Source organism: Chiloscyllium punctatum, chromosome 28 (genome assembly GCF_047496795.1).
Source record: "Chiloscyllium punctatum isolate Juve2018m chromosome 28, sChiPun1.3, whole genome shotgun sequence".
Taxonomy (NCBI): Eukaryota; Metazoa; Chordata; class Chondrichthyes; order Orectolobiformes; family Hemiscylliidae; genus Chiloscyllium; species Chiloscyllium punctatum.
In genome coordinates, this window is record NC_092766.1 from 3305273 (window position 1) to 3323618 (window position 18346).

At 52.9% G+C, this 18346-nt stretch overlaps 1 protein-coding gene across 1 annotated transcript in view; it reads left to right on the forward strand.

Annotated features, from left to right (window-relative positions):
• LOC140453874 (uncharacterized) overlaps nt 1–18346 on the forward strand; it is an 87799-nt gene that overhangs the window by 44805 nt on the left and 24648 nt on the right. The window contains exons 2-10 of the mRNA XM_072548733.1: nt 968–1075; nt 1469–1570; nt 3869–3969; nt 8519–8611; nt 12575–12821; nt 13807–13927; nt 15408–15544; nt 16136–16345; nt 17219–17393. Coding sequence (XP_072404834.1) covers nt 969–1075; nt 1469–1570; nt 3869–3969; nt 8519–8611; nt 12575–12821; nt 13807–13927; nt 15408–15544; nt 16136–16345; nt 17219–17393 — 1293 coding nt within the window. The 5' untranslated portion in view covers nt 968. The remainder of the gene's footprint in view (nt 1–967; nt 1076–1468; nt 1571–3868; nt 3970–8518; nt 8612–12574; nt 12822–13806; nt 13928–15407; nt 15545–16135; nt 16346–17218; nt 17394–18346) is intronic.

Sequence of the window (18346 nt, forward strand, 5' to 3'; positions counted from 1 at the left end):
ACTCTCACAGACTCTCTCTCACACACACACTCGCTTACACACACTCTCACAGACTCTGTTACACACACACACACACACTCTCACAGACTCTCTCTCTCACACACACACACACACTCTCTTACACACACTCTCTTTCTCACACACACATACACACACTCTCTTTCTCACACACACATACACACACTCTCTTTCTCACACACACACTCTCTTTCTCACACACACACTCTCTTTCTCACACACACATACACACACTCTCTTTCTCACACACACATACACACACTCTCTTACTCACACACACATACACACACTCTCTTACACACGCTCTCTTTCTCACACACATACACACACTCTTACAGACTCTCGCTCACACACACTCTTACACACACTCAGACTCTATCACACACACACTCTCTTACACACACTTTCACAGACTCTCTGACACACACACACACACACACTCTCTTACACACACTTTCACAGACTCTCTCTCTCACTCACACTCTCTTACAAACACACACACACACACACACGTACACACACACACACACACACGTACACACCCACTAACTCCCAAACCTCTCAAATTCTAACAGGTCTAGACAGTGGGTAAGGCAGGAAGGATGTTCCCTATGACCCGGGAGGGGGAGTCCAGAACCATGGGGGTGGTCATAGTCTGAATGGGACGGAGTGGGACTGAGATGGGGAGAAATGTCTTCACCCTGAGAGTGGGGAGGGGGTACCTGTGGGATTCTCTCCCACAGAAAGCCGGGACACGGAATGTTTTTGAGAAGGAGTTGGATGGAGATGTTGGGACTAAAGGGATCAAAGTGGGGACTGAGTTGGATGATCAGCCACAATCCCATCGAACGGGAGAGCAGTTTCGAGGAGCCGAATACCCCCCGCTCCTACTCTCCATGTTTCTGCGTTTGGTATTTGACTCTCTCCTCTCCATGTGTTTCCCTTTCAGGATGAAGCCATTGTGCATGTTGCCCGAGGTCCTCCTGCTCTGCAACCTCCTCCTGCCGGCCTGCCCTTTGAACCCAAGTGACCCTAACGTGTGCAGCCGCTGGGAAAGGTGAGAGGTCAAGTAGACGGCGTCGTGGTTGGCAGGAGGAGGGAGGGGAACCGACAGTGGGGTGGTGGAGGGATGGGGTGAAGGAGTATGTGCGAGTGGGAGAAGGTTGGGGCTTGGGGAGAATCAGAGGTGGGAGTCCAGAGGGAAAGGGACCAATACCTTTCAAATCCATGACCTCTGAACCCACCTGGAAGGACAAGGGCAGCAGCAGGTACATGGCAACAGCACCAAGTTCCTGCCAAGAGATTTCTTTTCATCCCAGGAGCTACCGAGGAATCTTCAGCCGCTGAAGAACCCAGGCCCGGGCCTGGAGGGTCGCCTAGCAACTGTCGGTCAATTAACACCCTGCTCCTCTCTCTCTCTCTTCCATTCCCCCCACCCACCACTTTTCAGCTATTCAGTCACCAAGCAGGAGGCTTTGCTGACGCCACATGACGAGCCCTACAAGGAGGACTGCGACGACCCCAGGAGCCGCTTCAAGTGCACCAGACACAAGTGAGAGCAAGAGGCCTGGTTGCAGCCTAGTTGTGAGGCTTCAGCGCCCCCTCCTTCCCCACCCTCCTCTGGTCAGACACGATGCGCGGCCCCGCTTCAGAGCGTCTGGTAGCTACTTTGCCGCCTCGTCATTTTGACGCCACCTGCGAGTCAGGAGACTCGGCAACCCATCCACTCACAGCAAGGTCCCACAAGATCTCTCGGATGCGTTCAGTCGAGGGGAGTTAATACATCTTGACCCAGGGTAGCGTCCTCCCCACCCAGTGATGGCCACTGTTTGGTTTACAGGTTATGAATTGAAGAATCCCTACAGTATAGAAGCAGACCCTTCAGCCCAACAAGTCCACACCAACCCTCTGAAGAATAACCCACCCAGACCTATTCCCCTACCCTATCACTCTACATTTACCCCTGACTAATGCACCTAACCTGCACATCCTTGGACACTATGGGACAATTTAGCATGGCCAATCCACCCTAACCTGTACATCCCTGGGCACTATGGGACAATTTAGCATGGCCAATCCATACTAACCTGAACATCCCGGGGCACTATGGGACAATTTAGCATGGCCAATCCATACTAACCTGAACATCCCTGGGCACTATGGGACAATTTAGCATGGCTAATCCACCCTAACCTGCACATCCCTGGGCACTATGGGACAATATAGCTTGGCCAATCCACCCTAACCTACATATCCCTGGGCACTATGGGACAATTTAGCATGGCCAATCCACCCTAACCTACATATCCCTGGGCACTATGGGACAATTTAGCATGGCCAATCCACCCTAACCTGCACATCCCTGGACACGATGGGACAATATAGCTTGGCCAATCCACCCTAACCTACATATCCCTGGGCACTATGGGACAATTTAGCGTGGCCAATCCACCCTAACCTGCACATCCCTGGACACTATGGGACAATATAGCTTGGCCAATCCACCCTAACCTACATATCCCTGGGCACTATGGGACAATTTAGCATGGCCAATCCACCCTAACCTACATATCCCTGGGCACTGTAGGACAATTTAATATGGCCAATCCACCCTAACCTGCACATCCCTGGGCACTATGGGACAATTTAGCATGGCCAATCCACCCTAACCTGCACATCCCTGGGCACTGTAGGACAATTTAATATGGCCAATCCACCCTAACCTGCACATCCCTGGGCACTACGGGACAATTTAGCATGGCCAATCCACCCTAACCTGCACATCCCTGGGCACTGTAGGACAATTTAGCATGGCCAATCCACCCTAACCTGCACACCCCTGGACACTATGTGAGAATTTAGCATGGCCAATCCACCCTAACCTGCACATCCCCGGACACTATGGGACAATTTAGCATGGCCAATCCACTCTAACCTGCACATCCCAGGACACTATGGGACCATTTAGCACGGCCAATCCACCCTAACCTACACATCCCTGGACACTATGGGACCATTTAGCACGGCCAATCCACCCTAACCTACACATCCCAGGACACTATGGGACCATTTAGCATGGCCAATCCACCCTAACCTGTACATCCCTGGGCACTATGGGACCATTTAGCACGGCCAATCCACCCTATATAGCACATCTTTGGATTGTGGGAGGAAACCAGAGCACCCTGAGTTAACCCGCACAAGCAGGTGGGGAGAATGTGCAAACTCCATCCAGACACTTGTACCAAGGGTGGAACCGAACCCAGGTCCCTGGTGCTGTGAGGTAGTGGTGCAACCATTGAGCCACTGGGCTGCCTGATTGCCTGCCAGATCTTTTCTCATTGCCGTTGCCACTTGGGCTGGTATTATCCAGGGCGCTCCCCCCAGTTAACGTTCTGGGGCCACAGGGCGATTGCAACACTCTCAATCATCAGCTAAAACACCCCCTGTTGGGGTTCACAGATGGGGTGACTCTCACCAGATGTGGGCCTACATGTGACTCCAGACCACCCCCATGGCGACGTGGTTGACTCTTAAACACCCCCTGGCTGATGAAGGATGAAAATACATGCTGACCTCACCAGCGACGTCCACATCCTGTGAATCGACCTGCGGCCTGGCCAATCAGAGCGCTGTTGCTAGGCTGAGCTCTCCTGAAACAATGTCGAATTGAGCCACTGTGATTGGCTTTGATGTCCCTGGAAAGTAGCACAGAGGGCAGTCATATGTCTCCCAAAGCCCCTTCCGTACCTTTTTCTTAAGCGGCGGCCACCCTATTCTTGTTTGCGGTCCGCAGTGTAAAACCAACCACAGATTTGACCATTTCCCACTCTCTCGCCTTCCGTTGCAGGATCAGCTACCGTGTGACTTACCGCGTGGGGGTGCAGACCGAGTATCGCAAGCGAGCGCACTGCTGCCCCGGATACTACGAGAGTCGGGGTCTCTGCGTGCGTGAGTAGCCGGATCTTTTACAGCTGATCGAGGGAGCCAGAATTGGGTGCTGAGGCAAGGGTGTTAGCGCCGTGATCTGCTTGAGGGACAGGGTTGTACAATGGGGGCTGAATGGTCTCATGGTGTTGCTCCCATGAGCTGGGCAGTTGGGTGTGGGGAGAGACAGGTGCTGTCCAGACAGGCAGTGCCAAGGGTGAACCCATTGCTACGTTGACAGTGTCCCTAGAATATAGGAGCAGGAGTTGACTATTCGGCCCTTCCATCTTCTCCACCATTCAGTGGCTGATTGTCCAATTCAATCCGCTGTTCCTGCTTTGATCACTTTAGTCCCGGGATCTATACCCAACTCCTTCTTGCAAACATTCAGTATACGGGTCTTGATCGCTTTCTGTGGGAGAGACTCCCACAAGCTCCCCCCACTCTTTGGGTGTAGATATTTCTCCCCCTTGACTGTGACCCCCTGGTTGACACCACTCCCTCCCTGGGTCAGCGGAAACATCCATCCTCCCTTCCCCTTGCCTAGTCCTGTTAGAATTTTACTGGTTTCTATGCGACTCTTCCCCTCATTCTTCAAAACACCCGGTGAACACAGGCCCGGGCTATCTTCAGAGAACGGAGCCAGTCGAAATGCGGAAACGTAGGTCCCTGGTGATCCCCTGTCAGTTTGTGCTTGAGCTGGCAACTTTAGCTGGGACAGATGGTACTTTAAGCTGGACCCCCGACAAAGATGGGGAGAGAGAGAGATTCCCTCTTCAACAAGCATCCCAAGAGAGAAAGAGAGCGGGGGGGATGATAGAGAGGCTCCATCTTTCATAGGACTCCCTGATGGACAAAAAGAGTGAGAAAGACTCACTCTTTTAACAGGGGTCCCTGACACAGAGAGAGAGAGAGAGATACTCCCTCTTTAACAAAGGTCCCTGACAGACAGGAAGAGACAGAGAGACAGACTCCCTCCTTAACAGGGGTCCCTGACAGAGAGAGACAGAGAGAGAGACTCCCACTTTAACAGGGGTCCCTGACAGAGAGAGAGAGGAAAACAGACTCCCACTTTAACAGGAGTCTCTGACAGAGAGAGAGGGGGGAGGGAAGAGAGAGGGAGAGAGAGAGAGAGAGAGAGACTCCCTCTTTAACAGGGGTCCCTGACAGACACAGAGAGAGAGAGAGAGAGACTCCCACTTTAACAGGGGTCCCTGACAGACAGAGAGACTTCCTGAAGAAGGGCTTATGCCCGAAATGTCGATTCTCCTGCTCCTTTGATGCTGCCTAACCTGCTGCGCAACAACACATTTTTCAGCTCTTTAACAGGGGTCCCTGATATATATATATATATATATATAGAGAGAGAGAGAGAGAGAGAGAGAGAGAAAAAGAGACTCCCTCTCTAACGGGGGTCCCTGATATAGAGAGAGAGAGAACGGGACTCCCTCTTTAGCAAGGGTCCCCTGAGAAAGAGAGAGAGAGAGATAGAAAGACTCCCTCTTTAATAGGGGTCCCTGACAGAGAGAGAGAGAGAGAGAGAGAGACTCCTTTAACAGGGGTCCTTGACAGAGAGAGAGAGAGCAAGAGAGAGAGACTTCCTCTTTAACAGGGGTTTTTGATAGACAGAGACTTCCTCTTTAACAGGGGTCCCTGATATAGAGCGAGACAGACAGAGAGGGATAGAGAGAGATTCCCTCTTTAACAGTGGCACCTGACAGAGAGAGCGGGAGATAAATTCCCTCTTTAACAAGGTCCCTGACAGAGAAATAGAGAGCTTCCCTCTTTAACAGGGATCCCTGACAGAGAGAGAGAGAGAGAGAGAGAGAGAGACTTCCTCTTTAACAGAGGTCCCTGATATAGAGTGAGACAGACAGAGAGGGAGAGACAGCGATTCCCTCATTAACATGGGTCCCTGATATAGAGAGGGAGAGAAAGAGAGACTCCCTCTTTAACAAGGTCCCTTACAGAGAGAGAGAGAGAGAGAGAGAGACTCCCTCTTTAACAGGGGTCTCTGACAGAGAGAGATAGAGAGAATACGAGACTCCCTCTTTAACAAGAGTCCCCTGACAGAGAGAGAGAGATAGAGACCCCCTCTTTAACAGGGGTCCTTGACAGAGAGAGAGAAAAAAAAGAGACTCCCTCTTTAACAAGGGTCCCTGACAGAGAGAGGGAGACTTCCTCTTTAACAGGGATCCCTGATATAGAGCAAGACAGGCAGAGAGGGAGGAGGGAGAGAGAGACTCCTCTTTAACAGGGGTCTCTGACAGAGAGAGTGGGAGAGAGATTCCCTCTTTAACAAGGTCCCTGACAGAGAGAGAGAGATTCCCTCTTTAACAAGGGTCCCTGAGAGAGAGAGACAGACAGACAGACTGCCCTTTAACAGGGATCCCTGATGGACACAGAGGCGGGGGAAAGAGAGGGGGACGGGGGAGAGAAAAAGGGGAGAGATGAGGAGGGTGTGATTAGGAACAGAGAAAGAGAGCAAGTTAGAGAGACACAGAGAGAAACTGCAGGGATGGGTGCAAACAGAGATAAGTACAGATATAGATAGAAGGAAAACAGAGTGACGGAGAGAGTGTCACAGAGAAAGATTTACAGATGGAGAGCTAGGGAAAGAGTATCAGAGAGGGGTTTGAAGGAGACAGAGGGAGAGGCACAGAGAGAGAGAGAGAGAGAGAGACATAGAGACAGATATCGAATGAGAGAATTAGAAAGGGGGGGTTCGAGAGAGAGAAAAACAGAGAGGTTGGGGGGAGCAAAAAGACAGAGAAAGAAAGAGAGAGAGAGAGGGAGGGAGAGAGAGAGATAGAGAATTAGAGGCAGACACAGAGTTAGAGACAGCCAGAATGAGAGCAACAGAGAGTCACACTTGAGAAATGAACAGACAGGCAGAGATAGAGGATAGAACAGAGCCGCAGAAATAGAGTAATACATAAAGAAAGAAATACGGAAAGAAGGGATGGGTTGACAGATCAAGCGAGAGATACTGACTATGTCTGAGAGAGAGTCAAAGAGATACTGAAAGAGAGCGAAAGAAATATGGAAGAAAAAGAGTGAGTGTGAGCGAGGGACAGAGACAGGGATACAGAGAGGGGGAACAGAAAAAGAGGCAGAGAGACAGAGTGAGAGAGAGACTGAGATGTAAGGAGGGAAAGAAAATTTGAGAGAAAGATGACAGAAATCAGAGAGAGAGAGAGAGATGGAGAAGCTGCCATGTAGTAAGTGTGTTGTTCCCGACTCAGTGTGTGAGTGAGGCCTCAGCAAGGCCTGAGCAGGAAAGGTCAGGCCTCAGAGAGGGTAAGCCAAGAGAGTGAGACAACAAGGTCATGGCCCCAGTGAGTGTTCCCACATGCCGCACTCACTGAAAAATCTCAGTCTGGGCTCAAAGCCAAAGTTTTCCATTTCGTCTACACATCTCCCTCAAATGAAAAACAACCAAACTGTCGAAATGTGGGCGGTGGGGGCTGTAGGCATCTGGAACAGTCAAGGCCCGGCCTCGCAATCAAACCCTGGCCTCGTCTCACAGCAGGCTGGTGTTTCAAAATGGCTGCCCTTACCATCTTCCATTGACATGATCGCTGAGGTGTTGATGACCAGAGAAGATGGCGACTGTTTGAGGGAAGGTGGAGGTTAATGCTTGGTGTGCACAGGGTCACCCTTCCCTTCCTTCCCATTTTCAATTGTAATCCTGCCCTCTGCTGACCCTTGAACTTGAAGCTGCTCAGATGGTGCCTGGAGGCCATGTTTGATGTCATGAGCGATCGCCTGCCTTGCCTACTTCACAAACTGGCAGAGAGAAGGTCACTCAGGCCATCAGGCCCTGCTAGTTCCATGAAAGAAAATTCTCTAAATATTCCCATGCTCCCCCACACACCTCCCCTCAGCCCCAATGTCTCCTGCAGGTCTTTCCCGAATCTCCCCCACTTCTTTTTGAAAGCTCCTGTTGAATCTGCTCCCTCTCAGCTTCTTGCAGCCAGTAAAGTGCTTCCTTTTCTTCCAAGGATGTCATGATTTCGGGAGGTGCGCACAGCAAGATCCCAAGGGGGGAGCTTCATGAGGAGACCCCAGATCGTCAAGTTTATTTTCTTTTTCTTTTGGTTGAAAGCCGTGTCAGCTAAATCAATCCCACCTCCTGCCCTGCCAGACTGCACTGCTCCTCATCCCTGTTCTTTAACTGGTGGTCACCCAGTCAAGGGACAAAAGGACTTGAAACGGGGTGGGGGGTTCAATGTCCCATTCTTCCCCACACCCCCCCCCCCCACCGCCCCTTCCTCCCCAATCGGTGCACCACTGCATCTCATTGTACACTCATGCGTCGGGGATCTTTCCCTGACCTGGAAACGGCGCCAGGGCTCTCTTGCAGCTGGAGGATCTTGCTCAGCAAGATCCTGCGAGTGTTTCCCAGGAAGGGGGAGGGGTGGGGTTGGTGGAGGGATAAACTACCTCCAAGCCCAAACCAAAGAAAAAGTGAGGCGGAGGGGGGGGAATGGATAACAAAGGGAGGGGCGTCACTAAAGGATATAGTCAATTGTTTGCTGGAAGGTTCAGTTCTGTGCCCCTCTCTCTCCAGCTCAATGTGCCCAGGAATGTATGCACGGCCGATGTCTCGGCCCCGACCGGTGCCAGTGTGCGCCCAACTGGCGAGGGTACAACTGTTCCAGTGGTAAGTCATAGAGATGACCAACAAGTAAGCACGCCCTTCAGTCCAACTCATCCATGCTGACCCAGAGAACCCAATTTGCATTCTATTCACCAGCATTTGGCTGTTATCCCTCTGTAGTGTTCCAAAAGGGGCATTGGTCAGGCCATGGAGACCTAAAAAAACAGGCTATTTGGCCCTTCAATCATGCTTCTCCATTCAACAGCATCATCCTGTTCCCCTTTGGTCCTGAGGTCTCGATCCAACTCCTCCTTGAAACCATTCAGATATTAATCATAGAATTCCTACAGTATGGAAACAGGCCCTTCAGCCCAACAAGTCCACACCAACCCTCCGAACTGTAACCTACCCAGACCCATTCCTCTACATTTACCCCTGACATATGCGCCCAATCTACACATCCTTGGACACTACAGGACAATTTAGCATGGTCAATCCACCCTAACCTGCACATCCCTGGGCACTATGGGACAATTTAGCATGGCCAATCCACCCTAACCTGCACATCCCTGGACACTATGGGACAATTTAGCATGGCCAATCCACCCTAACCAGCACATCCCTGGACACTATGGGACAATTTAGCATGGCCAATCCACCCTAACCTGCACATCCCTGGATACTATGGGACAATTTAGCATGGCCAATCCATCCTAACCTGCACATCCCTGGGCACTACGGGACAATTTAGCACGGCCAATCCACCCTAACCTGCACATCCCTGGGCACTACGGGACAATTTAGCATGGCCAATCCACCCTAACCTGCACATCCCTGGGCACTATGGGACAATTTAGCATGGTCAATCCACCCTAACCTGCACATCCCTGGGCACTATGGGACAATTTAGCATGGCCAATCCACCCTAACCTGTACATCCCTGGACACTATGGGACAATTTAGCATGGCCAATCCACCCTAACCAGCACATCCCTGGACACTATGGGACAATTTAGCATGGCCAATCCACCCTAACCTGCACATCCCTGGATACTATGGGACAATTTAGCATGGCCAATCCATCCTAACCTGCATATCCCTGGGCACTACAGGACAATTTAGCATGGCCAATCCACCCTAACCTGCACATCCCTGGGCACTACGGGACAATTTAGCACGGCCAATCCACCCTAACCTGCACATCCTTGGGCACTATGGGACAATTTAGCACGGCCAATCCACCCTAACCTGCACATCCCTGGGCACTACGGGACAATTTAGCATGGCCAATCCACCCTAACCTGCACATCCCTGGGCACTATGGGACAATTTAGCATGGTCAATCCACCCTAACCTGCACATCCCTGGATACTATGGGACAATTTAGCATGGCCAATCCACCCTAACCTGCATATCCCTGGGCACTACAGGACAATTTAGCATGGCCAATCCACCCTAACCTGCACATCCCTGGGCACTACGGGACAATTTAGCATGGCCAATCTACCCTAACCTGCACATCCCTGGGCACTATGGGACAATTTAGCACGGCCAATCCACCCTAACCTGCACATCCCTGGGCACTATGGGACAATTTAGCATGGTCAATCCACCCTAACCTGCACATCCCTGGGCACTATGGGACAATTTAGCATGGCCAATCCACCCTAACCTGAACATCCCTGGACACTATGGGACAATTTAGCATGGCCAATCCACCCTAACCAGCACATCCCTGGACACTATGGGACTATTTAGCATGGCCAATCCACCCTAACCTGCACATCCCTGGATACTATGGGACAATTTAGCATGGCCAATCCACCCTAACCTGTACATCCCTGGACACTATGGGACAATTTAGCATGGCCAATCCACCCTAACCTGCATATCCCTGGGCACTACAGGACAATTTAGCATGGCCAATCCACCCTAACCTGCACATCCCTGGACACTATGGGACAATTTAGCATGGCCAATCCACCCTAACCTGCACATCCCTGGACACTATGGGACAGTTTAGCATGGCCAATCCACCCTAACCTGCACATCCCTGGATACTATGGGACAATTTAGCATGGCCAATCCACCTAAACCTGCACATCCCTGGACACTATGGGACAATTTAGCATGGCCAATCTACCCTAACCTGCACATCCAGGGGCACGAGGGACAATTTAGCATGGCCAATCCACCCTAACCTACACATCCCAAGGCACTATGGGACAATTTAGCATGGCCAATCCACCCTAACCTGCACATCTCTGGGCACTGTGGGACAATTTAGCACGGCCAGGAACATGAAATTGAGGTTGAAATTGGCCACGTTCCTAGATCCAATATGGCAGAGCAGTGCTGAGAGGCCGGCTCCCACAAGTGTTGGCGAGGGTTGTGGGGTGGAATGTTTTGGGTCAGCTGCTTGACGTGGAGGGCAGGGAAAGGGCAAAGCAGTGAGGAGGTTTGGGGCATGGCCTCCCGGACAGGTGCCAACTTGGGTTGGAGGGCAGAACGCCAAATGAAACTTGACACACTGGGACACGTGTGCAGTCGTGCCGGAGTTGAAGGAGCGTGGTGGAGGAGCAGAGACCGAGAGAGAGAGAGAGAGGAACTTATTTTTCAAAGAGTGAACCGTTCAAGATGTAACTCCTGCCTCCCGCTGGTCTAGCTTTCCCTGCTAGAGCCGGCTCTCCCTGAGGGAAGTGTGGCTCACTCGTCAAGGTCAAAGGCTGCTCTCTTCCCACGGCTTACAAGTTCCCTCCTCACTGACCCCCTCCCCCCTCGGGACAGGCTGTGGAGAGACGGAGACCAGATGTGTATGGCCAGGCATGGAATCTCTGGAATTCTCTGTCCCTCTGCTCAACTCTGCAACTTCCCAGCACCCGGCCAGACACACAGTTCAGAACGGCGCCAGAATCATTCCAGAACATTCTCCATCTGCTCGGAGACAAGACTCATTCCTATGATCCTCTGCAGCACCCACCCCTCACCCCCGCCAACCCCCACTCCATCTCTCGTCAGACAATTTTTCAGGCGTTGTTCAGAAATTGGTTAGAGACTCTCAATATCAGTATGGAGGGAGCGGGCGCTATCGGTGGGTCAGCGTTGAGGCAGTGGGTGCTGTGGGAGGGTCAGTGCTGAGGGAGTGGGCAGTGTCGGAGGGTCAGTGCTGAGGGAGCGGGTGGTGTCGGAGGGTCAGCGCTGAGGGAGCTGGTGCTGTCAGCGGGTAGGTGCTGAGGGAGCGGGCAGTGTCGGAGCATCAGCGCTGAGGGAGTGAGTGCTGTGGGAGGGTCAGTGCTGAGGGAGCGGGTGGTGTCGGAGGGTCAGCGCTGAGGGTGTGGGTGGTGTCGGAGGGTCAGCGCTGAGGGCGTGGGTGGTGTTGGAGGGTCAGCGCTGAGGGAGCAGGTGCTGTCGGAGGGTCAGCGCTGAGAGAGCTGGTGCTGTCGGCAGGTAGGTGCTGAGGGAGTGAGCAGTGTCGGAGGGTCAGCACTGAGGGAGTGGATACTGTGGGAGGGTCAGTGCTAAGGGAGCGGGTGGTGTCGGAGGGTCAGCGCTGAGGGAGTGTGTGCTGTCGGAGGGTCAGTGCTGAAGGAGCGGGTACTGTTGGAGGGTCAGTGCCGAGGGAGCGGGCGCTCTCACAGGGTGAGTACTGGGAAGTGGGTGCTGTCGCAGGTCAGCGTTGTGGGAGCACCACAATCAGAGTGCCAGTGTGAAAGAATGTGTTGCTGGAACCTTTGTTGAATTTTTTGTTTATTCCTTTTTCTAACACTCTCTGCCTCATTTTCTTTTTATACCTCTCCCCACTGTCTCCTATCTCGCTCTCCTACCCACACTCTCTCTCCTTCCCTCTGTTTCTTTTTCTATCTTGCTTTCTCTCTCTCTACACCCCTATCTCTCTGCACTCTCTTCCCTTCCTTCTGTTTTCTCTTTCTCTTATATTCTCCCCCTCCGTTTCTTTCTCCTTCGCTGCTTCTTTCCCTGTCTCTGTCATCTTCCCTCTCCCTCATCCGTCCGCCTCCCACCACGCAGTGTGCTCTAACTTGTTGTGGGGACCGAACTGTAGCCAGAGGTGTGAGTGTCAGAATGGCGGACAGTGTGACCCCGTAACTGGCCATTGTTCCTGCACCCTTGGCTACACTGGCCTGTTGTGTGAAAGACCCTGCCACCCGGAGACCTATGGGCAGGGCTGCTTGAGGCAGTGCCAGTGTCAGAATGGGGCACGGTGCGACTCGGTCACTGGAGCTTGTGACTGCATCAACGGGACGACCGGCGGACTGTGAGTAGCAATTGGACTTTGCCTTCGGTGTTGTGTCTCACACGCTGTCCATCCGTCCCCTACCTTTTCTTCTCTGCACCCCCTGAGCGGGCTCGATTTCTCTCTCTGTCTCTTTGCTTTCCAACTCCTTGCAGGAGGCATGGGGCGACTGATTTGCAAACTGCAAAGTCTCTGACGTAACCAGCTATTGACGAAGGGAACATAAACGGGCTCTCTTCGCATCTTTGGTGCTTTCTCTTATCAGACAGAGGCAGCACCTTCTTTTCCGAAAGTCCATAGGCTTCTAACCCAATCGTTCACTCCCACAAGCTACGTTCGAAGTTTTAGGGACAAAGTCGCGAGCCAGCTTTATAAGAGCAGCTTAGAGAGAGAGAGAGAGAGACGAGAGGGCTGAATAATAGGGATAATGATAGAAAGATCTACGTGTAATCTGAAAACTTTTATTGAGATGTGGCTGGGCCAAGGAACTGAATATTTAACAGTAAATGCTAGGAAAGGGTGGAGTGGCAGCTCTGTTAATTCAGAATCATACTCGTAAGCATGGAGAGAGCTGAGCTTAGTTCTCGTACTTTAGCCAGGGCTGGAATCAGTTTGGGTTGAGATACAAAACAGGAGCTCAATTGTGGGAGTTATATCTTGGCTGCCCCAATGGAGTTTACAGAAAGAAACACCGGAGGGGGCTTGTGAGAAAGTTACGGCAAGAATCATGGAGGCTTTAATCTACTTATGAAGAAATTTGAGTGTACGAGAAAGCTAGCTAGAAACATTAGGACTGATGGTAAGAGTTTCTATAGATGTTTAAACAGTGAATAAATACTGGTCTCGAGATTGAATGGGTCTGGGGTATTAATACCAATATAAGGAGACAGCAAAGGCATTGAATAAACGTTTTGCATCGGATGACTGAGGGCGATAGAGATGGCCTACTGGGTATCCTGAGGACTAGGCTTCCTTCCTCACTCCCTTTCCTCTCTCTCCCTGCCAGCTGTGACCACCACTGCCCAGAATCGGAAGGCAAGAGGAAGTGTGGTCCTCCGTGTCCGTGTCAAAATGGCGGCAGCTGTCAGCCTGGGGGAGGCCCATGCCTCTGTCCTGCAGGCTGGACGGTAAGTTACTAGGTCGCTCCGTCAGACAGGATGGTTAATGGGGTAATTCACCCGCTTGCCTCAACTTAACCTCACCTAACCATCTCGGGTTTCAGTGTAAAGGGGCCTATTTCACTACTCTGAGCCTGTCACAGGAAGCTCTGGACCCGGTCTCTGCCAACTCTGTCCAGCAAACCTCAGAAACAGAAAACTGAGCCCAATTGGGATATCATCTCTCTCTCTCTACCCTCCCTCTCTTTCTCTATCCCTTTCTTGTTTGCACTCACTTTCTCCCTCTCTCTATCCCCTGTCTCCCTCTCTCTCTACCATCTCATCTCTTTCTCCCTCTCTCTATCCTGGTCTCCCTCTCTATCCCTCACAACAGCTGTCATCTCTCTTTCTCTGTCTGTATGTCTACCTCACTCCCTTTGTCCACCGCCCTCCTTGCTATCTCTTTCTATCCCCCTCTTTCCATATTCCTCTCTCCCACTGTCTTCTTCCATTTTTCTCTCTCCTTTGCTTTCTCTCCCACACCGACTCTATATGCCTTCTCTTACTCTCTGCTCCCCTCTGTCTCTCTTCTCCTTTCTCTCTATACCACTCTCTCTCGTTCCTCCATCCCTCCCCTCTCCACAGCTGTCACTATCCCTCTCTGTATGTCCACCTCATTTCTTCTTGCTAACTCCCTATCTCTATCCCCGACCCTCTCTCCCAATCTTTCTGTCTATCCCCACCTCTCTCTACTGCACTGTCCATCTCTCCCTCTACTGGAGCTTGTGGTTTGGTCAATTCACTCATTGAGTACCTCCTGATGTCAGTGACCCTTCAGCCCATGGGCCATGCCCTCCTGAATTCAATGACCTTCCACACCTGAGAGTTGTGCCCTCCTGACACCAGTGACTTTTTAACCCTGAGTGTCGTGCCCTCCTGACACCAGTGACCTTTCACCCAAGGGTTATGCCCTCCTGATAAGTGACCTTTAAACCCTGCGAGTTGTGCCATCCTGACACTACTGACTTTTCACCCGAGGGTTGTGCCCTCCTAACACATGACCTTTCAATCCTGAGGGTCCTGCTCTCCTGACACCAATGACCTTTCCTCCCTGACGGTTGTGCCCTCCTGACGCATGACCTTTCAGTTCTGAGGGTCTTGCCCTCCTGACATCAGTGACCATTCACCCCTAAGGGTTTTCCTGACATGTGACCTTTCACCCGAGTTTCATGCCCTCCTCATACCAGTGACTGTTCACCCCTTGGTGGTGCCTGCCTGACATCAGTGACCCTTCACCCCTGAGCGTTGTGCCCTGTTGACGCCAGTCCTCGTGACCACTCATCCCTCCCACCTGCTATGACCAAACCCTCCCCCTCACCTCGAGCACAAAGTAATGTCCGGTAGCTCAGCTCAGTCACAGTGACTGCAATCTAACGCCCTTTCTGTTTTCTCCTCTTCCTCCTATCACCACAACCACCCCCCCACCCGGTAACACCATGGATAACCTTAGGGAGCGGTATGCACTCTGCCCTGTCCCCATGATCGGTTTGGGGTGAACTGCAGCCAACACTGTCACTGCCACAATGGTGGGCAGTGTGATCCCATCACAGGGAAATGCAGCTGTGCAGTCGGCTACACCGGAATGAGGTGAGATTCTCTATCTCTGACCGGGAGGGGGCAAGAAGGGAGGGCAATTGGGCAAGAGCAGAGGGAAAGGGGCAACTGGGCAGGCAAGAGGCAATGAGGATGGGTAAAGAGGCAGTAGGGGAGAGGGAAAGGGGGGAATGGGGAGAGGATAAGAAGGTCAAAGGAGGGGGGGGATAATGGATGGGGTGAATTGAAGGAAAAGGGGGGCTTCATTGGGGGCAAATGGGCAGGTGGTGAAAGGGAGTTCTCAGTGCTACCTGAACCTCAACTCCTGGGTTGGAGGCGGCCAGGGATTGGAGTACTTGGTGGGGTTGGGGACGAGCACAGTCCCCTGCGTCTCTGGGACGGGAGGGGAGCAAGGCGAACACAACTGACGTCTCCCGTGGGTTGGGGAGCGAGGCTCCACATAGCTGAACAGTCCAGCCAGAGTTCCCAGTGAAGAATTTGTCCTGTGATGGACTGGAAAAGGCTTGGTTGGGGTTAGGGGGAGGAGGACGATGTCAAGTAAAGCCGGTGGGGAGGGGGAAGGCTGGTACCGAGGGGTGAATGGCCCGATGTGCACTCTCTCTCTCTCTCTCACCCCATCTGTAGGTGCCAGGAAGACTGCCCCTTCGGGAAGTACGGCCCGAACTGCTCGCACACCTGTGACTGCCTGAACCAGGCCAAGTGCATGCCCGATGGCGCCTGCCTGTGCGAGTCGGGGTACCAGGGCGGGCGCTGCGAGTCGAGGCTCTGTCAGGATTGGCTCTTTGGCCACCAGTGCGACCGGCAGTGCGCCTGCCACCTCACGCACACTCAGAGGTAGGTACCAACTGGGCTCCAGCTACGGAGAGGTGGAGAGGTGAGGGGGGCTGGAGAGCACAGGAACAGACACAGGCCATTCAGGCCCCCTCCGGCCCATTCCGCTGCCACGGTGGACCCATGGCCTAACTCCGGCGACCTGCGTTGCCTTTATGGCTCAGTGCATGGAGTTGGGATTCTGTGGTGCGGCTCGACAGGACGTTGGTTCAGCCACTTTAGTAAAACTGTGTTCGATTCTGTTCAGAGAGTTTCCTTATTATGCAAACCCAGGTCACAGAGACACAGAGCTGGACACGCACGAAAAACAGACCCTTCGGTCCAACCAGTACGTGGCAAACAGATATCCCAAATTAATCTTGCCCCACTTTCCAGCACTTGGCCCATATCCCTCTAAATCCTTCCTATTCATGTCCCCATCCAAATGCCTTTTCAATGTTGTCATTGTACCAGCCTCCACCACTTCCTCAGGCAGCTCATTCCATACAAGTACCACCCTCTCAGTGCAAACGTTGCCCCTCAGGTCCCTTTTATATCTTTCCCTGCTCACCCTAAACCTATGCCCCTCTAGTTCTGGATTCCCCCACCCCAGGGAAAAGACCTTGTCTGTTTACCGTATCCATGCTCCTCGTGATTTTATAAACTCCTTCCCTACCTGTCACCCCCTCCAGCCCCTACACCCCCTATTTGTTCACCCCCTCCAGCCCCGTCCCTATCTCTGTCACCCCTTCCAGCCCCCTGTACCCCCTTCCTATTTCTGTCACCCCCTCCAGCCCCGTCCCTATCTCTGGTAAATTTGTAGATCCTCAGGCCCAGTTGAGGCGGTGTACCCGGCGATGTTGACAGTCTGTCTCTCTCTCTCTCTGCCCCCCACAGCTGCCACCCGATGTCAGGGGAGTGTAGCTGCCAGCCGGGCTGGTCAGGCCCCCTGTGCAACCAGAGCTGCCCCCAGGGCACGTACGGAGCCGGCTGCCTGTCCCGGTGCCTGTGCTTGAACGGGGGGAGCTGTGAGCCGGAGAGCGGCCGCTGTCTCTGTGCTCCGGGCTTCAAGGTAAGAGGGCAGGGTCCAAACCTGGCGGGTGAAGTGGGGTGGAGGAGACAGGAAGGTGGGGAGGGATAGGGGTGGAATGAGGGGAGGGAAATAGGGGGAGGAAGGCAGAGGAGGGGAGGGAGTTGGAGGGTGGAAGGGGAGTAGGGGAAGGTATTAGAGGGTGGAAGGGGATGGGGAGTTGGAGGAAGGAAGGGAAGTGGGGAGTTGGAGGGAGGAGGGAATGGGGTTTGGTGGGAGGAAGGGGATGAGGGGAGGGGGTTGGAGGCAGGATGGGATGAGGGGAGGGGGTTGGAGGCAGGAAGGGAATGAGGGGAGGCGTTTTGAGGCAGGAAGTGGATGAGAAGAGGGGGTTGGAGGCAGGATGGGGATGAGGGGAGGCGTTTTGAGGCAGGAAGTGGATGAGAAGAGGGGGTTGGAGGCAGGATGGGGATGAGGGGAGGGGGTTGGAGGGAGGGGATGAGGGGAGGGGGTTGGAGAGAGAGTAAGTAGATGAGGGGAGAGAGTTATAGGTAGGAGGGGGAAGTGGCTGCAGGCTAGGGGAGTTGGCGGGCTGAGGTGGAGGGGGGAACGGGACGGGAGATGGGGAAAGTATTGGGTGTGGGTGAGGTCATGAAGGTGGAGGGAGATGAGGAAGGGGTGGGGAAAAGGAAGTGGGGGAAAAGGGCTGGGTCTGAAACAGAGGGGAGGGGAAGAGGAAGGGGGTAAGGAGGGTCATAGGACAACTATCCAAATACAAACATTGGTGTCCATCTCATCAAAACAGCTCAGGACAGTCAGTGCCATCACTGTCCCCGTCCTGGGAGTGTTTGATTGGGGGGGGGGGACAGAGTAGAGGCAGCTTTAATCTGTATCTAACCCTGTGCTATCCTTGTCCTGGGATGGGGGATGGCGGGGGGTGGGATGGAGACAGAGTAGGGGGAGCTTTACTCTGTATCTAACCCCCGTGCTGTCCC